General features: G+C 44.5%; 1 protein-coding gene across 1 annotated transcript in view; it reads right to left on the bottom strand.

Moving 5' to 3' along the window:
• Positions 1–18,443, bottom strand: part of LOC139640758 (collagen alpha-1(XXIV) chain) — a 137,648-nt gene that overhangs the window by 14,422 nt on the left and 104,783 nt on the right. Inside the window, exons 39-55 of the mRNA XM_071514940.1 lie at positions 16,876–16,929; positions 16,549–16,593; positions 14,916–14,960; positions 11,980–12,033; positions 11,128–11,181; positions 10,966–11,019; positions 10,660–10,713; positions 9,410–9,463; positions 8,815–8,922; positions 7,839–7,892; positions 7,263–7,370; positions 5,998–6,051; positions 5,062–5,115; positions 4,754–4,810; positions 3,652–3,705; positions 1,736–1,789; positions 1,339–1,392 (exon numbers count right to left, since the gene is read on the bottom strand). Coding sequence (XP_071371041.1) covers positions 1,339–1,392; positions 1,736–1,789; positions 3,652–3,705; positions 4,754–4,810; positions 5,062–5,115; positions 5,998–6,051; positions 7,263–7,370; positions 7,839–7,892; positions 8,815–8,922; positions 9,410–9,463; positions 10,660–10,713; positions 10,966–11,019; positions 11,128–11,181; positions 11,980–12,033; positions 14,916–14,960; positions 16,549–16,593; positions 16,876–16,929 — 1,011 coding nt within the window. The remainder of the gene's footprint in view (positions 1–1,338; positions 1,393–1,735; positions 1,790–3,651; positions 3,706–4,753; positions 4,811–5,061; positions 5,116–5,997; positions 6,052–7,262; positions 7,371–7,838; positions 7,893–8,814; positions 8,923–9,409; positions 9,464–10,659; positions 10,714–10,965; positions 11,020–11,127; positions 11,182–11,979; positions 12,034–14,915; positions 14,961–16,548; positions 16,594–16,875; positions 16,930–18,443) is intronic.

Below are 18,443 nucleotides of genomic sequence, written 5' to 3'. Positions count from 1 at the left end.
CGAAGGCAGGAAACGGCACATGCTGCAGTATATTATCCTGCTCATAACATGGCCACTTGCCAAATATTACAAATCAGAGCTATTCTTTCACTTGTTTTCTCACAGAAAAAATACATCTAGCAGTCAATCAGGAGGAATATTCGCCCGGGCGCTGATATAAGTTATGTATGTACATTCAAGTCCTATTCCCCAAAGCACCATGCACACTCTGATGTATCTTTCTAGGAATGCTTTACCAAAGCCTTAAATCTGAAACAGACATAGACCCCAACAGTTCTCATCGCTTTCTGGCAGAGTGTTCAATATGTTGTGATGTTTCTGAATAGATGGCCCTGTATGTAACACATGCTCAGTGTATCTTCTGAGCCAAGACAAATAAATTAATCGAAATATTTCCATAGTATCTGCACAATGTATCTCTCTCCTGTGATGGGTTGTGCAAACAGGCTGTTTCACATGCTGGAGCAAGTCAACGGCATCTGATCATGGAACCCAACGTTGTTTCAGGGTGAAGGGAAGTTATGTAATAAGAAGACTCAAAACGTATCAAAAAGTAGCTGTAGCTCAAAAGCAGTCGGCAGCTCAGAGAGAAAAACTGCTCGGTTCAGGACAGCGTCTTTTTTTCCCCAAAAGATATCCGCTCTGATGCCAGCTTTCCAGATTCCACAGTGAAGCTGCACGCTATGATGAATTCGCAGATCAAAGCACAAAAGCACAGAGACAACTGAAGGAGGTGGAATCTGGCATTCTGGGTGGTCATGAAAACATGCTGTAGCTCCCTACTTGCTTTCCACCCCGCACTCCGGTTCAGCCCCCCCCCCACCTGTATTATTGCTGTATTATTTTGTCTTCCTTTCATGATATTCCACTATGGCTGAGCAGGAGAAAAACATCAAGCCTAGAGAACAGGCCCGAATGCTAAATAGTCCAAAATCTCTGTACTGGCATGTTCATCTGGTGACTGGAATTAAAGAAAAATGGGGTTCTGGCCAATCGTCTGCGGTTGGTCTTTCATTCTGGCAGCTGAGGTGACAGAGGGATTTTTCTTTGCTCAGTGTCAAATATAAGCCCGACCAAACCGAATCCAAACCTGCCGGCAATGAAGGATAAGCCTGTGTTAACACATTTATTGGCTTTGTTCAGAGTCCAGCGTCTATCCAGTAAAAACAGATCAGCCTGGCAGCAGAGACACTCTGTTGCCGAAAACATCCACCCTGTTTGCAGGGAAAAGACAAAGTTTCATGACTAAACAAACTGTTTGCTCGTTCCACGGGTGTGTGGATGTATAGTCCGATACGCTCGCTTTGGGATTCACAGTCGAATGAGGAGGAGGCTCACCGGAGTTCCGCGCTCTCCCTTTGGGCCCGGTTCTCCAGGGAGCCCCGGCGTTCCCTGAACAACACAAGAACAAAGACATACAAATGCAAGCACACACACACACACACACACACACACACACACAGAAACACATACATTAACATTCAGATCTAAAACAGATCCATATTGTGATGAATGGTGGAAATATTACCTTAACAAGTCATTAAATTGTGAGGAAAAGATCTTTGTTCTTTGATGATGCATTTCTCAAATTACACAATGGGTTTTGAATGGGCTTCACTGGCCATATAGGGTCAAGGAACTTAACTCAGCACCCAAAGGACTACCTAAAGGACACCTAAAACTTGTGAAGTGAAAAACACAATTGTATCAGAGTGATGTATGACAGAAAACTTACAGGCAGGCCTTGCTGTCCTATAGCTCCGCGAAGTCCAGTGACGCCAATATGGCCCTGAAACACACATTTCAGATCAAATATAGAATTAGAATATAGAAAAATACATAGAATGGCAATTTACTCCTTGTTAAATACCTCATGTTACTGAATGCCTGCTGCACCACTGCTGCAGTGTGGCTACACTCCTGACAGGAACAAATTTTGTTCACTATTCAGCTGCCAACCTATCATGGGCTTTGTGCTACACTATATCTACAGTATTGTAAATGTAATGGCCAGTCTGCATTTCAAATGGAGGATAGATTAACTTTTATGATGGCTAACACTCTACAGTTCCATAAAGAATTATTAGGAAAAGACGTAAAGAGAATTGCGGCGGCACCCAGGGGAATCTTCTGGGGATACTTATAGTACTTATAGCATTACTATGACATAAAGCTAATTTGTAAAAGTTTAGACAAGGATTTAATGAGTGCAGAGTGTCATTCTTCCATAGCTTTACCAATGGAACAACAGCATGCCAACAAAGATTAGAGTCTTGCTTCCTACTGTAGCTTTGCACGATAGTGGTTAACAAACACTGAAGGGGCCATTAACAGCTTGTGTGAATTCTTGTGAGAGCCACTTCCTCATAAAGGGAACAGTCTGCTCATACTCAGTTACAGGTGAGAGCACCACAGCATGACTGAAGTATCAAAATAATATACAGTCGTTTCCAGACCAAGCTTCTAGGTGTGTATTTTATTAAGAAGGGCCACAGGTGGTTTGGACTCAGCGGGATCTATAAATTCAACACCCGGCAGGAGAGGAAAACCAAGTGGGATCCGTTATGGGGTTAATAGAACCCTATGGGACTGTTGAAACAACCAAACTGAAGATTTGCTTCAATGACTTTGAGCCCTGCTTTCTTAAACGATGGGTTGGGCCTGAAAATGGGCTCAAGGCTTAAGTGGGTCTCCACATAAGGTGTTTTCATCAGTCTGGGCCCCAGTATGAGGGTCTAAATGTCTAACTTGTGTCCCGGGCTGAAAGCATTCGCTACCCCTGCTTTGTGAGTCGGACCGTGTGTTCCCACTGCGAGCAACATGATCAACAAGTCACCAGAAGCCCATTCACTTCCACAGAGCTGAACGACCAGAAACTCAGCCAATGTGTTGACGGTAAACAAGCTTGTCGGCCAAGAGAAGTTGGTCCCAGCTGAACCTTTCACGGCCGACTGGATATAAAGTTTGAGCCCTTTTTTTCCCCTCAGTTTCACTTCTCACACAGTTACTGCTCTTTGGCTTTTTAGGGCAGAAGAGTTCCGCTTGGCAAACGCAAAATGGACCAAAGGTTGATTGCAGCCATTCGAAGCTTCCCAGTTCTCCACAACGTTTATTTGAAAGACTACAGGAATAAAGGACAACAATTTCATTTTTTCTGTTAAGTTTAGATGAATTAGCATTAATTGGATAGGATATCGCAGGATAGTACCTATATTATAGGATAACACATCAAAACAATGTAACGCTATGAAAGGCAAAACCAAAACAGTGAAAAATACATGATGTGCCTGTAGCTGCATGAGACCACAACATAGATGCAATTGGAGTAACCAGTGTGAATGCAAGTGTGTGTGTGTGTGTGTGTGTGCGTGCGTGCGTACTTTTGGAGCGTTAAGCATCCGGTGCCTTCAAGGCATGCAATGACAAAAACACCAGATTTCCCCCCCGGCCTTATCCGTAGGAATTTGGTAATCCTGTGTTCTCCCTCCCGCCCTGCTCTGCCACATGTGTGGTCTCCTCTTATCTCAGCACAGCAACATTTCAATAGAGCACCAAAAGAGCAGAAAAATGTAGGAGACAACAGAAGAAGACAAGCACCCTCAGGAGTGACTGTGTGATACGTTTGATGTCGGTTTGCGCGGTTTTATCTACCTGATATCCCTCATCTCCAGGCTCTCCACGCTCTCCTCGCTCGCCCGGGGGACCCTGTGCAGACACACACACACACGCACGCAAACAAACACACAAAACACACGTAGATGGACACACATACATGCATGCATTCACACCCACAAGGCACGAGATGAGCTGGGCAGCCACTTTAAGACAACACACACCTCCTATAGAAGTGAGCTATGAGTCTGGATCTATTGGAGTCTAATGGAAAGGCGTAATTCCACCTTGACCCTGATTTCCAGGCAATCTCAGCCAGAGCTGCAATGAGACAGAGGGAGCCATTGTATTGCTCATGCTATGTGCTGCAACACTGTGCCAACTTGATAATCCAATACCACCCTCTTTTGTACTGTAGGTTGCTATCTATATCACTAAAAAGCCCAGTATCCCTCGTTGATGCTGTGCACGCCCCTCTCAGTCTACCAATCCAGTGCTGGGAAACTCCAAAGCACATAGGAGTCAAGGCACAATATAATCGTAAGCTTTCCCAAGCTGCTAAGACTCTTTGATATACGCTGATCCTCTTTTAATATTACTCTAATAAGGGCTTTGTTTTCTTAGCCAAAAAAAGGAATATGCAGAATCCTTGCGGTAACTCAGGGTGACTAATGGCACTCACTGGCCCTCTTGCTCCCTGTCAAATGCAATAATATTGTGCATAAATTCACAATAATGAGGCCTATTACACATATGAGATGTGATCCAGCCATAACCATAAAAAGTATTTGATCATCACAGGGATTCAGGCTTCATATAAAACGGTGCAGGTTGCAATGAGACTTTTCTTTTAGTCTGGATGCATATAGGAACAAAATCAGATTTTTAACCCCACAGTGTACAAGTCAACTTGGATATTTTTTCATGTTCAGCCTGCAGTGAAAGACTAAGATCTAAGGAGCACAGGTTTAAAAACAGGTCACATAGGAAATACATTTATGAAGAAAACTGAAGATCGGGAGTTCTATTCAAAGGTGCTTTCTGCATACGGGTCAATCCAGTCCTTAACAGGCCTAAACCAAACACAGAGTGGAGAGTGTAGGGGAGCAGAAAGGAGAGTTTAAAGGAAAGCAAGACCTACTGGTTCACCTAAGGGCCCGGCTGGTCCTGGGGTCCTATTGTCCTCTCCTGGGTAACCCTGGAATTGACCAAACACACACACACACACACACACACACACACACACGCACACACAAAATATTTTGTAACTGATGATATTAATCAAGGATATGCTTCTAAGCATTTTGCAGAACCCTATCAAATCAAGACATTGAAATAAGTGCCTCTCAAACACTAGAGCAGGTATATTTTGAGAGGATTGAAATAACACAGTGTGTGTGTGTGTGTGTGTGCGCAGGGGGAAAGAACACATTCCAGGGCTCACATTACCTTTTCACCTTTAGGCCCCGGTGGTCCAATGGGCCCCGGCTTACCAGGGTGACCCTAAAAAACAGAGAGCTCTGATTATTTTACCTCACCAAAACCACCATACAGTACTTCTACCGGCCACAGCATGTTCCTCAGAGAGACATGCCTTCTGCCGCGAGGGTTGCCAGCGCAGTATTAATCAGAATCGTCTAATATAAACACAATCCCTTGCAGGGGAAGAGCGCTCACAATCCGTCACTTGGGGATTTGGGTTTTGGCAAAGCCTTAGAAATCACTCAACGACCTGGGCGGAGTGCGAGCCAGTTTCAGAGTGTACATACACACACACAGTCACAAAAACGGGACAAAGTGAACTCGAGGTGCCCCCTGTTCCAGTTATGCAACTTAAACCCAGTGATGCTGGCATTGACCTGGCTGTGGAACCGCCCGGGGAGAGCGGCTTAAAGACTTCACCATGTCCAATTCCACCTCTTTCCTCCTCTCTCGCGTCTCGCTAGGTCTTTGCCGGAGTATTGAGAGGATATGTGAACGGGTTCGGTTGTTTCGTTTTATGTTGCGACTGAAGGGATCCAACAGGTAGCACGCATACCAGGCTTATTAGAGGGGGAAAGACGACACACGCATTCTTTCTCTCTGAATCGAGGTTCAAAGCCAATGCAAAAATGTTCAGAATGAGGAGAATGAATGCAACAGATTTCTCATGATCAGAGGTCTAAAATCTTGAAATGAACTAAGCCTACAGGCAGTTTCTGAAGCACTCTATGTATTTAACTTTATTACCATGGGTACTAAGGGCAAAAAAACAGAGACCTACATAGAACCTTTGGGTTTTACTCAACTAAGAAGACGTGCGTGTGTGTGTGTGTGTGTATTCGTGAGTATATGTATGCAGGTGTGTAAATGGCTGTCATAAAACCACAGGTAGGATTAACTCACTGTGTATCCCAGTAATCCCGGTTGTCCCTCTGGCCCCATAACACCGGGCTGACCCTGCAAGTGATGCAGAAAACAGACACAAAATAACACAGAGGATCAGTCTCAGCGCTGTTTGTTTTGCTTTTCCACTCTGGTTCAGCTAAATATAAATTTTGGCGCCTAATAGACACTCATGCAGACTGAATCTTGGGGCCGGAGTTGTTTTACGACAGGGGGATATAAATCTTTCCTTCCCAAGCTATCACAACACGGTCTGAGCACTTCTGCGGAGAAGAGAGCGCTCTTTCTCTGTAGAGAGGAAAAGAGCGGATGCCTTCCTCTTGGCTTTCCTGTCTGTCTTTTTTCTCTCTTTCTCAGCCCTAGAAACAAGGTCATTTGAAGCTGTGAAGTACAAAAACACACAGCTAACACAGCTTGTCCTCACAACACCTGATTAGAAGCCTGCTAACTGGAAAGGGAGATTAGTTTTAACGCTAATTCTGTAATTATAGGGATATAGTAACAGATCTTTGAATTACCATAAACCAGTAATCCAACTAAGGCATAAAACAGTAGTTTCAAAAAAAACAAAAAAAAAACAAACAAGTGGTAATGTACAGTGTGCCGACTCCCCTTTGAACAGTTGTTTAGAAGACTGAAACAAGTTTGGGGATATCAATTAGAAAGTTTAAAGATACAGTACATACATAGAGCTGGCTGTAACAAAAGGCAGGCTTGATACAATATCAGTATTGGCAATTTGGCAAGATTGAGAATGGATTATATCATGTTTTGACATGCACTTATGTTGCAATTGTGCTGTATTAATGATGCTCTATGAGCACCATATAAACTAAAGCATTATCTCTTATGAATATGCTTTACTGATAATACAATGTAACATATCATTTCACAATCAAAACATAGTGTACACCCTATGGGCATAGCCTACATGATAGATGCATGATGGCCTATTGGAGAGGATGTCTAATAATAACTCAGCATTACAGAACATGGGAGAATACTGCCATCTTAGCTAAGAGTAAATATGAAACTGGTATAACTGGAGTGAATGGGAGAAAATGAGCATCTGAGATTATTTTTGACCCAGCTTCTCAAGCAAATATCTCATTGACTTCCTAGGTTTTTACTACTTTTAACCAATCTTTTAACAATCTGTTGTCCCATAGAACCCATAGGACCTTTTTTCCCCCCATTACAGCAGCTTTAGTCTAATTCAGTGACAGGACTGAGTGAGGTGAGAGAGAGGTAGAGCAGGAACTGACCGGTGGGCCTCGGGTTCCCCTGGCACCTTTCAGACCCGTCTCGCCTGGCTGGCCGATGTCTCCCACTGAGCCGATCTCACCAGCAAGACCCGGAGGGCCTCTCTCTCCCTGGGAGGAGACAGAGATGAGAAACAGCAATAGTGAGAATCAGGCATCAGGCATCCACCCTGATGAAGTGTCCTTGAGCAAGAAACTGAATCCCTAGCAGCTCCAGGGGCTGCTGATCTGACCTCTGACCTCCCTTTGAAGGGGGGCAAGCGAAAAGAGTATTTCACACACAAGGAAATCAGTTTATATATTTAAACATGAAAGCAAAAGACCAGAGAGAAAGCAGGACAGACACAAACTGAACTATCTTTCTACATTGTTTGGTTCTTGTTTACTTTCTTCAAACCTCCTCAGAACTGGAGTCAGCCTTCGAACACTTGACCCGGACGATGGATCAGGCAAACGAAAAGAGATGTGGTTCTCTGGAACCACATGAATGCTACAGGGCTTTGGACTGTGTCCCTCTCCTCCTCCCTGTTGTTCCATTGCAGAAAAAAAAAGAAAAACTCTGGTGAACGAGGTTCTTACCTTCTTGCCGTGTCGTCCCCGGTTCCCTGGCAGCCCTGGTTTTCCTTCTGGCCCCTGTAACATAAGACTTATTACATGATGACCACACAAAATAAACATCTTTTTTCTATCCATAAGAGCAATGATACACAGAACAGAACAGAACCATTTGGGGAACTGTAAAGGTCAGCCAAGCCCAAGGAGTTGCCTCTTTGTGCTTTAATTAGCAACATCTTGTTGACAGGAAACATTAAACCACAATTTTATCCGATTTGCCGATTTGCATTTCTGTGAACGGCAGTACTGCTTTCCCACAATGCCTTGTAATGGTGCCTGTGTGTTATGGCCTTAAGCTCCCATCCTCTCTGATCCCCAGTGACCTTCCTGCCTCTCAACACCCAGGACTAGATTTGGATCTCTTCCTCAAAAAAACAAGCACTTTGACTGGAGGAGACTTTGACTGACTGGAGGAGACTCTGACTGACAGCTATCAAACAGCTAAGCATCCGCAGTCTATGGCACAGCAACCATTAGCACTGTCTCTGCCTCTCTGTTGAGTGCCCCAGTGGTGAGACTTTGTTGAAGAGAAGACTGACCCCTACTGGGACACACGGGCATTATCTCCCTGAAAAAAGCACTGTTTTTGCATAATCTGCTGCAGCTATTTAAAATCCTCAAGGTGTGATGGATTTCCCCGTGCCCCGGAGAAAAGTAAGCTGGTGATCCATCAGCACCTTGACAGCTCTCACATAAATAGCCACTGTAAGAAACCCGTCCAACCGGTTCTGCAGCAAGCTGAACCTGCCTGACCCTCTAGCCCACTTTGCTATGTACTGTTAACAAGTATATCTTATCAGAGCCATCCAGACTGTCAAAATAAATAACAATTTGTTTTTAATTGCCCTCTGTTTACATAAAGGTTATTGAGTTGAATTGGCGTGTCTGGTTTAGAAAATAAATAATAAATAATAAATAAAATACAACAAAATAAACTTACGCGAAAGCCCTGTTTCCCTGGCTCTCCGGGTGGTCCTGGGGCCCCGGGGTCTCCTTCTATCCCTCTGTCCCCTGGCTCTCCCATGGGCCCACTATCACCAGGCTCACCCTGAGAGACAGAGAGAGAGTGAGAGATAGAGAGAGAGAGAGAGAGAGAGAGAGAGAGAGGCAGACAGACAGAAAAACACAGACAGGGTGAGAGACAGTTCAGGGAGTTGTGATATAATACGTTTCAGAGGCTCATATAAGGTGGTAGACTTAACAACATATGGGCTTTGGTGCAATAGCTTTCATTTGAGCCATATCACATGGCTGTAGCATTAAAATTAATTGATTTATAATTATTAGAAAGTGTACATGCCGTTGAACATCCAGTGCCATGTACTGTGGCAATATATGACTCAAATGACGCTGTCCTGACACTTTAATCTCTCCACTGTCTTCACTATTCTATGTGATAAACTACAGCAAGGCTTACTCAATGTTTTGACCCTGTGACCCAGGCTACTGAAAGCGTATAAACTCCCCATAACTCATTTTGGTTGCTGAAAAGAGATGATGCAAAAGATGCAAGAATAAGACTTTCCAATGTTTACCTTGGGTCCATCTTTCCCTTGAGGGCCATCTTCACCAGGGGGCCCAGGAGAACCCTACAAACACAACAGCAGTTAGGACAAAACCTTTCTACTCTTGGTACAAGTGTGAAATCAAGACAACTCTAACATTGCTCCCCTATCGCTACAGTGTCGGCTTTTCTGTATTTGAGGAATTGCTCATTTACTCGTTGACATCGTCGCGGTTTCGGCTTCCTACAGTGCGTTTTGAATGGATTTACTTGCTCCAGTGGTGATAAAAAAGGATAAAGTGGTCTGTCACTTGCAGTAGGTAAACACACATATTGAAGAGTAGAGATACATTATTGTTTCTAGATGTTCCTATTATAGAAGCAGCCATTTTGCGCTACAAGCAGCTAATAACAAGGAGAGCAAAGGCCAGAGCCAGAGTGAATGATCACGTAAGATGGAAGAGTTATGAAAGAAAATAAGAGCTAAGGAGATTTGCCAAAGGATTTTTATTTCTTTGAGACAAAAGCTTATTAGAATAGAAAATAAGATTCAGTGGGGAAAAGGGGGCATGAGGTACTCTACTTCAATTACTTCATAACTTAATTGTGCAGTTCCCATCAGCAGAGATTTGGGTTCCGCATGTACAGTGCGTGCAGATGATTTATTTGTGAACTCAGAACCACGGACCGTGTAACCTGAAACACGTGCGCCACGGGACGGAAGAGCCTTGAAGTGTTGTGTTTTCCTTCGCTAAATGGATACTGACGGGATTAGGTGAACGATACCCGCTGCTATCGCAATTTCAAAGACTAATAAGCCCGAAGAAGAAAGGAGGCCTGTCTCTGGAACATCTGTACTGAGGAGAATGGACAGGGAAGCAGCCAGATTGTTTGACTAATATCACGTGTGAGCTCAGACGCGCAAAGGTCTTCTGGCTCTTCTGGTTCCATGTGAGGTTTCTTCTACATTAGGACGCGGACTCTGTAGATCCCGTCCCGAATCTCGCCCGAGAACGTCGATTCCAACGGGAACGCTCGCTCTACCCGCTCTAATTCTGCGGACGGGGGGGATAGAAAGACTCGAGGCGCTGGAGGTTATTGATATAGTCCGGCAGACGAAAACAATTGCAGCGTTTCCAGTGTTTCTCTCCGGGCCGGCGGGGGGGGGGGAGGAGAGTAAATATACGTCGCAATGAGGAGGAGAGTAAATATATACGGCTGGGTCGGATTCGCCCAAACACAAGCAAGAGAGGGATTAGTGGGATGTTTGGAGCCACTCACTCTCATTCCCTGCTGTCCCTGCTCGCCTTCCGCTCCTGGGGGCCCGGCGTCACCCTGCAGGGACGTACAACACAACACAGGGGGGTCAAAGCACACATATATTGCACACACACACACACACACACACACTAGTACTTGAACCTGAAGCAGCGTCAGACACTGACAATCAGTTGTTTTGTCACCCAAGGCTACAGTCATGTCTAGGTACAAATTTACTGGGCAAGTTCATGGCTTTTCGCACGACTGGAGGGAAACTCCACATGACAGATGTGATGGTGACGGTAGAGGCGGCGGAGACGCACTGACCTTTAACCCCGGCTCTCCGATGGCGCCCGGCTCCCCCTCCGCACCAGGTTCACCCTGAGAAGACAGAGGAACAGGGGTGCGTTCGTATCGATGCTTAATTTGTACTGTTTAAACATTAATAGAAAAGGTAATCCACGCAAATGAATGGAATCGGTAACATACTTCATGGCCTTGCTCTCCATCGAGTCCTGCGTCTCCAGGAGGTCCTTTGGGTCCCTGCAAGAGAAACAACCGTCGGATGATGCCTGAGGTCACTAGGAGAGTGATAATCTTTATATTTCACTTAAACCACTGAGTGAAATGCCAATGCAGACATGACACATGACTCTAGCCTATCATGGGAACACAGATACAGTAACAGGTAAATCTCTAGAGAAAGAATAGAGTGGTGAGGTGTGAAAAGCCGGGAGTAATACTGCAACCAAAAGCGAGATGAGACCCATAACATAAACCTCGCCGTTGGCCTTACTGAAGCCTCTTAGCCAAATAAATATTTGTCTCCGATTGTTTGACATTCTTGATTTCCCCAAGGGGTTGACGGTCTTCCAGGAAAACTGAGAACTGGAACGCTAATCCACAAGGAATGGAGCTTCAAGGTGCGAGTGTGTGAAAAACAGACACAGAGAAAGAAAGACATGTCAAAAGATAACTAAGATGTAGGGAAGATAGAGAGAATGGATCGACGGAGAGAAAGCCCTTGCTTGTATCCACGTCTGGAAAATGAGTCATTTCCCACCCAGACCCCTCAAACGGTTGATTTACTGGTGATGGGTAACATCAGAGCTTCTGAACTGTTTCGAGGGGAAGATATAAAACAATTCCAACCCTGACAGCGTCTTCTGATTAATGGTTCACTCATGAATCTCATCTTCGTAAGCACTAATGAATCCGTGCACGTGATCGCCCACAGCCATTACAGCTTCCAGACAGGGCGGTGTTCACAGTGTGTCGTCTGTCACCGCTGTTCCCTGAAACGACAGTGTCACGGCAGCAGCGGGGAGTCGGCGTACTTACTGGTTCACCGTGGGGTCCCTTCTCGCCCGCGCTGCCTGGATTACCTGCTTTACCCTGGAAGACACACACAGACATGAGCTCAGCTTAGCTTGGCTCATTCACTTTGTGCAGTTACAGATACAGAAAAGCATTAGAAAAGTTGGTCTTGGCCAAAGTCCTCGTCGCATCATTATCATCATCATCATTACCGATTTAACCACAAACACAAGTTACATGATGAGTGCATCTAGTCTTACAGTACAACACAGCCTGCAGACTCGCTGCAGAAAGGCTTTGATGCAGCACTGCGGATTGGCTTTCCTGTAATGTCAGATCTCTTGGTTGTCGTCCAAGCATTGTGTTGCCAAGTTTAGACAAGACAATTTTGCTGGAGACAGCGTTTACTTGAAAATTGACATAGTAGGACATTACGTTTTCATGGCAATTTTCCTTTTTTCCCCAGATGCTTCTGTCAGCTAAAACAATCCAATTCTGATGAGACAGATGTGGGAAGATGTAGAAATAGCTGCTTGAGCCAAGTACTATAATTAACGTGCTACAAATGGATGAGGTAGCAGCGAATTTCAGTAGCATCAACCATCAATTTACAGAACACATTAATCCACACAGTCTATTGTAAAACATTACAGCATAATTTATAACACAGAGCAAAGGAAATCAAAAAGGTGAGACAAACAAGTACAGATTGTGCACAGCTCCATAGTAATTGTGATGAGTTATGTGAAAATTTGAATGCATACACTTCATTTTTCACAATAGAGTTTCTGCTTCCTCTTATTTAGTAGATACTTCTCAATAGACAAAAGACAGTTTTGTAGAAAATTATTTTCTCAAGTGCTATGAATAAAGTTTGATAGCGCACAGGTTTAAAACAGTGAGGCTGCAGTGATTGCAGCGTGGGAAAAATAAGAAGAAAAGGGAGAGCTAAATGTTCTCATTGCCTGTGAGAAGACTGCTGAGAGTAATTTGCAAAACATTTTAGGGCGGCAAGAGGATTTATAGAAACTATAAATCAATGCTCTGTGAGTACAGTAACTGTATCAACCAGTGAAGCCTATAATACCGAGCTTAACAGTGACAGACTACAATAACATAATCATGGGGAGACTGAGATCATTCTGTTTCTGTCTGTACTGTAAATATATCAAGACTTCAATCGCTCACAAAGAGTTTTGATGATATAAAATAGAGGGAGTGGGGCATGAGACATGGCAGCTGCTTTTGGATGAAGATTTTTTTCAGACCAGTCACAAGATGGCGCTATGAGTCCAGAGGTTGACGAGGGAAACGCCGCTCCCCCCTGCAGCCGATCAAGCCTTGGACTGCAACATTTACAGCAGATAAGTTCATAACAGCAATAAAGGTCATCATAGAGAGCAAGAGTGAAGGAGGCATACTGGTTCCTCCTGTATCATTAATAAAGCATCATATCTAGAAAGTGAATTATGTCTCGTTGATGGGACCTCTAGCAGAGTAAAGCAGTAACTCTCCTCTCTGAACTTGAGGTCAAAACACCCTTCTGATACCATGACCTGTGACCTCAGCCTATGCAAAACACTGTACTTAGAAGTTTAGCAGGACATGTCGCTGCTTGTCCTAGTGTGTGTGTATGTTCGCGTGTCCATAGGTGTGTACGGTGTGTGCATTATGTGCATATTCGAGAGTGAGAACGCACACCTGCATGTGCTCCATCTGCGCATTTGTGCCTCCGTTAAGACTTATTACAAACAACACTAAGCTGTCAAATGTGAAGCCAAATGCATGATTAGAGAAAGTGGAAAGCGGCTCATTTGTCAGTGGAAAAATTGAGACGAGCCAAGCTGACGGAGAGCTGAGTCCAGCGCCAACTGAGCGTGCAGGAGACGGAGCTTTCCTCTGAGCGGGGATCATCCTCTGGTAAGTCAGGGATAAGCGGATGAGACGTACTGTACTATAACACACACACACACACACACACACACACACTGCGGAGACAATGACCGCCGCTTGACTCCTTGGACGCCGCACATGGATCTGCCCTCGAGTCTGTTTCTGATCTGTTTTTGTTTGCATGTTTCTACCATCTGTTGAACATCAGTTATTTTATACTTTCACACAGTTCAAAAGCATATCAAAACTCCCATCCATCACCACCAAATGACAAGAACAGACACAAGACGAGCTCCCTGGCAAAGCGGCTCATCCAAATTGCCGAAAAATGGTCATGTCTGTGTATCGTGGCATTAGAACCAGACGGCGTGGTCGAGTCTATTTGTTTTATTTGTATCTATATCCTGCTGAAATTTGCTGCTGAAATTACCCATTTTTTCCCAGAGGGATCATTTAAGTTTCATCGAATAAGTATTTCAACATGTCAGGGTCGCCAGCATTTTACACTGCAGATTCTTGACAATGAAATATAAGGTCCAAAAGCAGTTTAAATAAAACTCTTGTTCACAACTACTGGCAACACGGCCCATCTAAGTTAACTAGAAATATTGTCTGTGTGTCATATCCTTAAAACCAGAGACTTTAGTGAAGTAAAAATACATGACAAGAGCGAGCAAGCTAAATGGACATGCATGCACACACATACACACACACATTATACACACACATGACACACAGGAAAAGAGGGTGGAACATGTGCACATGCGTTTTGATTATGAGCCTGCAAAGAGCTTTCAGTGTTTTCTTTTAACTATGGCAACTTCCTCCTGCGTGACTTTATTGCCTCCAAACCCTTCATATAATAAGCAGGTTACATTACAGGTGAAAGGAGGATGTGGAAATAGTTTACAAGTCTGAGCGTTTTATTGTGTTGTCTGCGGTAGCCATAGCGATGTTTTCTTGCCAGAGTGAACAGTCTTCGCCTCGCGCCCCAAACGGGATAATTAAAGCTTTGAAAGGTTAATGCAGCGGAAAAAGACATTTCAAGGTAAATATATATTACTCACAGGTTTCCCAGGGAGGCCCCTCTCTCCTGGACCGCCAGCCTTGCCCTGCGCAGAGAGGAGTCAACATGTGAGTGATGGACATCCAGCTTCAATCAGCGCCACTGATTCAAACAACATTGGACGTTTGGACATTTCAGTTTGCAGTGGTGAAAATATTGGCACCGCATTGCTGCTCCTTGGCTGATGCGAAGTGACTGGTGATTTTATGCCTGTTGGTTTTTACAATGATGTGATTACACGCATTGCTAGATATCTGCAGCCTACATGGCTAATGGAGAGGGTGGCAAGTGGTTAGATGAGAGGCACAAATCAGTGCGTTAGCCGACTGATTAGACGTTTCTCTATGGTCTTTCCTTGTGTGATTCAGCACAACAACAAAAAAAGCAATTTTGATAGATTGCTCTATCACTGATGAAAGTCAAACGCTGTCCTACTTTCAGTGAACCATTCTAAAATGGTCATGTTTAGGATCTATTTGTCCTAAAACTCAAGGTGCAGATTCAACACAGTGTTAGGGACTTTTTTGCCACGTGTTTTTCTGCTTGTTTCATTAAGATAATTGTCACTGACAGATAGAAAATATGGCCCAGCCCAACCTTTGATAATGCATTGTGAAACACTGCAAAATAGATGTCAATGGGACTTGACTTTTTGGATATCAAAGCTTTCTGTAGGTCACTGATGATATGCATAAAATATGAGTATGTTCAAATATAGGGCCTAATATTCCTAAACGGACATCATGGTACCTTCAATAAAGCAATAGAGTACATATGATGACACTTCTCATCTGCTAGGATCCTTTACTAACAACTACACTCATCTTAAATGATGAGCCCCCCAGTGCACACATGCACACACACACACACACACACACAAACGGTTCTACTGTTATATACTTATGTCAGTCTTGGGGGTTGCGCTTGAATAAAATCCCATTACTAATACAAGCCAATTACACTGGCAAATCTAAAGCTGGATTTCGTTTTCATCCCCAATAAAGAGCTGCAGATTAGTTTCAGTTGAAATACAGTGCGGGCTTCGCTTTTATCTTGCTGCGACTTAACCGACTTAGGTCAGGTTTCGTCACTCGGAGCTGGCAGGGGTATACAGTAATTGAGTTTAAGTATAAACTAATACAGAGCCTGAAGACAAAGGCACGCTCACTGCAAATAAAAACTGATTAAAAGGCCCAGCGTTCTCCCTCACAGATCTTAACAACACTTTACAGCAGTGTTTACAGAGGCCTGAGGCTCACATTAGATGCTAGGGTAGCGTGTGGAATTACACAGGGTAATGTGTTTTCCGTGAGGTGCATGTACATTAACTGAAGAGATACAAGATAACTGTGGTGCTGCAGGATGATGCCGTCTCTTTTTTATGGCCCAATGACTGGTCTAGGCTTTGAATAAATAAAGGTACAGATAAAGTTGTCTTGTCATCTCCTGACAGCCTGAAGCCTTTACCCAGAAATGACGTGTGTGCAACATAAAACATTTACAGCATCCTAGCCGCTCAGCAGGCGAAGGCACCTACAAAGCACTTTAGACACTGGGAGTTCACAACCTTTGTCCCATGTTAACTACCTGATACAGCAGAAATGAAAACACATGTTCATGTAAAGGCTACTCACTATGAATCCTGGCTCTCCTTTCTTTCCGATGTCACCCCTTTCACCCTGTAAAGACAAAAAACAGCACATTTTTAGCAAGGAAACAGAAAGATCCTTCTGAGAAAGAGTAAGGAAATAAACCACTGTTTTCCATGTGTTGTGATTAATTAGTTAACCACTGCAATTGCCTCCAGCTCTAATTCCCTGCTTACACAGTAGGACTCATTGCAAAGTGCCACAGTTTGTTCCACCCCACACAAGCATTGAGTGTCTGAGCTGCTGTTCCACCCACAGCGGGCACTGTGAATTAAAAAAACAGTCATTTCCACAGGGTGTGTGTAGGTTTACCTTGGTGCCCTCAGGGCCTGGTTCTCCCAGTGGGCCATCTGGACCCCGGGGCCCCTGGGTGACAAAAGCATAAAACTCACTCACTGTGGTAATTAACACACCATGTAGCCACATCCACACACACAATACCAGCTTTATAGGATGTGGGGGTAACAAAAACATTCACAGTGTCTCCAGAAGAAGAATGAGGAGTAAACTTAGCATCAAGTATAAACAGATATGCAGACACACACACGATACACAAGCTGACATAGATGCGGAGTAATCAGCTGGTATTCTTTGGCTCCCCGGGGGGTTTCCATGGCCCCGGTGCCACAGGCTGCCACCCCCATAAACATTCCAGGGGCTTCCCTGCCTGTAGCACCGCCACACAGGTAGACACACAGATTAGGATCTGTGAATACAAACCCAGCCCCCTCCCTCTCTCTCTCTCTCTCTCGCTCTCTCTCTCTCTCACTCTCTCTCCTGACCACTCTTTTCCATCCCCCTCTCCTCTCAGCCTACCTCTCGTCTCCTCTTCCCTCTTTACATCTCTACCTGTAATGGCCTCTCTGTCTGCTGCCGGACTACTCTGTCTGAGCCTCTGGCTTTCAATCAGACCTCCCTCCCTCTCCAGATCACTCTGCTCCCTCCAAGCTCCCAGCCATCCAAACCCTGATTTATCATTCTGTCTTTCTCTATGTTCCTTCCTGTAGTTCATCTCTCTCTCTCTCACACACACTTCTTAGTTCATTTGTCAACATTTGATTCCTAGTTAGATTAGTCTGACTGATATTCATGGGATGATTTAACAATAAATGATGTGAGCATGGGGAATAACAAGACATACACCTTTCCATGTTGGAGGTCAGCCAACGCAATGCACAACCCCTTATCTACAGGTAATAACTCACATTATTACGCAAGAGTGCATCAACAGCAGCAGCGAGGTGTATTTCCCTATGAGTGATCATTAAAAGTGGCTTCTCCAAGCACTCAGGGATGAGAAATCAGAGATGGCAGATAGGAGGATGTGAAAGAAAGATAATAACTCAGAATGCACTTCCCGTCTCCCCAACACAACATGTGCCATAAACTTGCATCACACCCGGCTTTCGGAACTAGCGCAGGTGTGTGCCAACTGGGGCAGGTGTGCACAAAAGAGGCGATCTCTTTTATAGCCCAGAGGGTTAAGTGATAAGAGCGAGCGATAAGCGGGGTTAAGATAACAAGCCTCGGGACTGGCACAGTGGAGAGGTTTCACTTTGCTTCTGTACATTGCGCTGGCATGTGTTAATCTCCGGCGGACAAAACCACAGCGCTGAGCGAGCGTGCATGTTTACATCCGACAGCTCTTCCAAAAACAATAGCGGGCAGGGGAGCCTGTTATTTAGGTTCAAATGGTGAGCTTTGAGAATTTTCACTGGTCCACATCGGGGTACACGCCTTGGCAATGGAGACGGATCCCAGATGCTTATTGGCCCGGAGGAAGAGGGAGGATTTGGGGGATAACTATAGAGTACCTCAGCAAGGCAGGAAATGCAACCACAAACTGACACATGTATAGATTACAGTAAACAACGCAAGCA

This window comes from Centroberyx affinis, unplaced genomic scaffold, assembly GCF_046629955.1.
Source record: "Centroberyx affinis isolate AG114_WGS23_722 - 3 ecotype Tasmania unplaced genomic scaffold, CSIRO-AGI_Caff_v1 ptg000291l_1, whole genome shotgun sequence".
NCBI classification, from domain to species: domain Eukaryota; kingdom Metazoa; phylum Chordata; class Actinopteri; order Beryciformes; family Berycidae; genus Centroberyx; species Centroberyx affinis.
This window is presented reverse-complemented; position numbering and strand designations above follow the sequence as displayed.